This window comes from Mesoplodon mirus (assembly GCF_964341445.2).
Source record: "Mesoplodon mirus genome assembly, chromosome: 18".
NCBI lineage: Eukaryota > Metazoa > Chordata > Mammalia > Artiodactyla > Ziphiidae > Mesoplodon > Mesoplodon mirus.
Window position 1 is genome coordinate 25616414 of NC_138994.1, and position 4053 is coordinate 25620466.

Below are 4053 nucleotides of genomic sequence, written 5' to 3' on the forward strand. Positions count from 1 at the left end.
AGGAGAGGCCTCTTGGGTGTTCATTTGCGGTCACCTAATCAGCATTGGTTGTACCTGGGAACTTGCTCTGGATAGAGACCTGGGGAGGAGAGCAGGAGAGAGAGAAGCTTGGAAGCTAAGGTGTTCTGGGGCGGGCCCTGTACTGATGTTTCCAGCTTGGCCAGGGCCCCTCCAAGCCGCAGCTCTCATAGTGCAGAGGGCCCTTAGCGTGTCTCTGGGGCAGGGAAGAAGTGGATCAATGAAACACTGTGTGTATGGGGGGCTGGGGAGCGGAGGCAGCAATTTGGGTCCTGGGCCCCAATTCTCAGCCTGCTGGACTAGAATCTGAGGATGGCCTGGGCTGGGGGCCGTGTGGCCTGGTGGGGTGAGCTGGCCCAGCCCCTGCCTGGGCGGTAGGGTGTCCATGGGCCTGCACTGGCGGGGAGGGGGGCAGTCTGGGCCCAGACTTCGGTGCTGTCTGGAGGTGGGGCAGGGCCTGGCTTCTTACAAGAAGGCGCCCAGGCTGGCCCAGTCATGCAGGTCAGAGGCCAGTGTGGCATCCCCGGCCTCAAAGAGGGGCTCGGGGGGCAGGGAGCTACGGGTGCTCTCGTCCCAGGGGTGCTCCAGGAAGGATGTGGCCAGGAAGGTCTCATCAAAGTCCAGGCTGTCGGTAGCCTGCTCCGCTGGAGGCCCCCAGGTAACAGGGCACTCGATGTGGTGGCCATGGATGGTGAGGTCCACGTCCCCGTGTGAGGCAGGGCTCAGCGGCGGGATCAGCTCCGAGATCTCCAGCGTGCCCAGCTCCCCGTCCAGCGTGCCAGCGTCCAAGATGGCCTCCCAGTTAAAGTTGCCCTTGAGGGGTTCCAGCTCACCCTGCTCCTCCTGGGTCAGCAGCAGGGGGCTGGAGGGCCGCGGGACCTTGGCCTCCTGCTTGGGCAGCGGCTGTTGACGCTTACGCCCCAGCCTGCCCTCGCCTGCACCCCAGCCCGCCTCCCCAGTGGCCTCCTCGAACTCCCGCAGCAGCTGCTGGGCCTCGGTGCTCACGGTCAGTGGCCCGGCCCATGGGGCGGCGCTGGGCTCTGGCGCGGCCTGGCGGGCAAAGGCCGGGTGGATGTGGACTGGGGGCAGCCGCTGCTTCTTCAAGGCCCCACTCAGCAGCCGCTCGGCGTACTGGGGGTCGATGCACCAGAAGCCCCCCTTGCCTGGCTCGTCCTTCTCCCGAGGCACCTTGATGAAGCCCTTCTTCAGGGACAGGTTGTGGCGGATGGAGTTCTGGACACAGGGAGGTAGGAGAGAAGGAAGACAGCTGGGAGAGTGGGTGGGGTCAGTGATGGGGGGCTCCTAGCGCCACTGCCAGTCCCACCACCACCTTCTCTCCGATGGGGGCAGGGGAGACAGAGGCGCTGCTCCGAGCGGGAGGCTCTGGGACACCAGCCACGGGGCACCAGGAGCTGGGAGTGCTGTCGGGGGCTTTTGTTCCCTTTGGCCAGGATATCTGCCTGCTCGGTCATCCGAGCCCTGAGCCGCAGGGTGGCTCTCAGTGCCAGCCTGTCCTGCCCTCCCTCCCTTACCCCGCTGCTTGCGGCCTCTGGTCAAAGGCCTTGGCTCCCCCAGGTCCTGGACGGCCATCTCCCTCTGCCTGGGCCTGGCTGGCCTTCTCTGTTTGTGAAATGAGTGAGTGGGTGTGAGGGTGTGTGTGTGTGGGGCGGGGATGAAGTGTGGGAGGATCTGATGACTTTCCTTGTTTCTAGAGCCGGCTGCTGGCCTGGGCCCTCACCCACCATGTCCCCCTCCTCCCACCCCAGGCTCTGAGGCCTCAGTTGATTATTACCCAGCCAAGAGCATAGCGCTCATTCCTGGGGCCTCTCAGGCTTGGGGTAGGGTGGGGGGTGGTGGAGGGTCTCTGCTTTCTCACCAAGGTTACAAATGGTACCTGCCCCAGGGTCAGGGCCCAAGCAATCGTGGAATAGCTGTGATTACAGGAACTCTGATCCTGTGACCTGTGCCACAGGGAAGGATCTGTGCATCCTCAGGGTCTCTGTCCCCAAGTAGCCCCTGATCCTGATGGTCGAAGAGGCTCAGGGCAGCGTGTGCCCAGCCTGAATCACCATCCTGCCTTGTTCAGGCCTGGGTGCACAGTCCAAACCACGCTGGGGCACAGGGGTCTGGGGCCTGGTGGGTGGGGCCGGCAGGTGAGTAGTGCCCCCTGGCAAGACTGGGAGGTTTACATGGTGGTCTGGGCCCCTTGGCTGCTCTGTGACAGGTTCCGGACACTTGGAACATGAAGCCAGTGTGGGAGGAAAGAGCCCCTGTGGAAAGCACGTGGCTGAGGTAATTGTCCCCCCAGGGAGTTTGATGAGAAGAGGGGGAGGAGTGTAGGCAGGAAACTAGGGAGGGCTTGGGGTGGGGGCTGGCACAGCAGCTTTCGGAAGGCCCCGTAGCCCTTCCACTGGGACACCGATGGCCTTCACACCCCGCAGCACGCCCCTCTCCCCTCCCAGAGCCCCTCCAGCCAACTGAAAGCAGGCGGGATGCAGAGTCTGGCAGGAACGATGCTCTGCCTCCAGTCAGGCCCTGACAAACTGACCTTGAGGAGGGTAGTGTCGAGGAATTCCAGGACTTGGGACAAAAATGTGTCCCTCAGTCCATCAACCTACCCTGGGGGGCTGTGTCCACGCATAGTTCAGCCCTGGTCTTTGGGCTGAGCCTGCCGGACGAGTGACAAGTTCTTTCCCCTTGAACCTCTATGTCGGCACCCCTGCAGCCCTCTGAACATCCTCCCTCCTCCGTCTCTGAAGTCAAAGGGGCAGCAGTCCAAGCACTGGGCTCCCTTGAGGTCCTTCCTGGACGGCCTTCCTCTCTCGGGGCCCTGGCCGTACCGCGCCTACTTGGCCTGCGGATCTGGGATGTGAGTCCAGTCCGCGAGGGCATGGGGAGGGAGGGAGGGAGTGCCTCCCTACCTGCCAGGTGGGATCAGCGTGGCGGAAGTAACAGAAGTTGTCCGTGATCCACTTGTAGATGGCCGACAGGGTGATCTTGGTGGCCTTGCTGGCCTGCATGGCCATGCAGATGAGCGTGGCATACGAGTAGGGCGGCTTCACGTGCGGGTTGGTGACGTAGTCCACGTCGTCGGGAGGCGAGGCCTGCAGCCCCGAGGGGGCGCTCCGCGGCGTGCAGGAGGACGTGGGCTTGCCGGGTGTGTGCGGCTGCCCCAGGCAGGCGGGGTCCGCCGCCAGGGGAGACCCCGGCTCGGCCGAGCCTGCCAGCTCGTGGGAGCCGTGGGGGTCGGTGTCCCCCGAAGGCAGGGCGGGGAGCTCGGCGTTGAGAATGGAGAATTCCTGCAGCCACTGCAGGCTGGTCAGGCTGTCATTCAGGGCGTTGGACTCCTCCAGGCCGCCTTCCGGTCCGGCCTCCTCCGCTGCCCCTGCTCCCGAGACGCGTAGCCAGCTCTCCGCCATATCTGCGGGGACTCTCCGAGGGGGCTGTCAACATCCACGAGCCGAGCCGAGGGTGGCCGCCGAGCTCTCCGGCCCGCTGACTCCTGCGGCTTCAGTTACGCAGCCTCCCGGAAGCGGGCTTCCATCCCGCGATCCGGGGGTAGTCTCCTCCAAACGGAATGTGGTGCCTGCGGGGACCAGAGCGGGAACTGAGCCCTCTTTCCCCACCCCCGAGGGGAGAGTGTGGGCGAGGGGGGAGGCTCTTACTAAAATCCTTCCTGCAGCCGGGGAGGATCTTTTACTGCCGAGGTCTGGGAAACAGAAGGTGTGCCCGGGAGTCCGACCCACACGGGGTTCGCCTCGCTCTTTTCCTCTTGGATCTTTTAGAGGAGACTTAATTAGCCCAACGAGGGAATAGTGTAGGGGCATGCGAGGCCACCCCTTTCTCCCTCAAAGCGGGGAATTAACCCCCCTCTCTCCGTCCACAACCAATGGAAATGGGGCGAGAGAGTCCAGGAGGGCAGTACGACGGGTCGGGGGGCGGGGGAGGTCGTCTGATCTTTGAAAAGGGATATTAGGATGGGGCTCAAGGGGAAGGAAGGAAACAATACAGAGAGTTATAAGGGGGTGGGAAGTG

General features: G+C 63.8%; 1 protein-coding gene across 1 annotated transcript; it reads right to left on the reverse strand.

Annotated features, from left to right (window-relative positions):
• Window positions 1-483: 483 nt before the first annotated feature.
• On the reverse strand, window positions 484-3716 carry LOC309793570 (forkhead box protein J1-like; the record flags this gene model as incomplete). The annotated part of the gene is made up of 2 exons (XM_082604154.1): window positions 2940-3716; window positions 484-1251 (listed from the first exon to the last, which is right to left on the reverse strand). Exons 1-2 carry the CDS (start codon window positions 3435-3437, stop codon window positions 484-486), a joined length of 1266 nt encoding a protein of 421 aa, XP_082460280.1. The 5' UTR covers window positions 3438-3716.
• Between the last annotated feature and the right edge of the window lie 337 nt (window positions 3717-4053).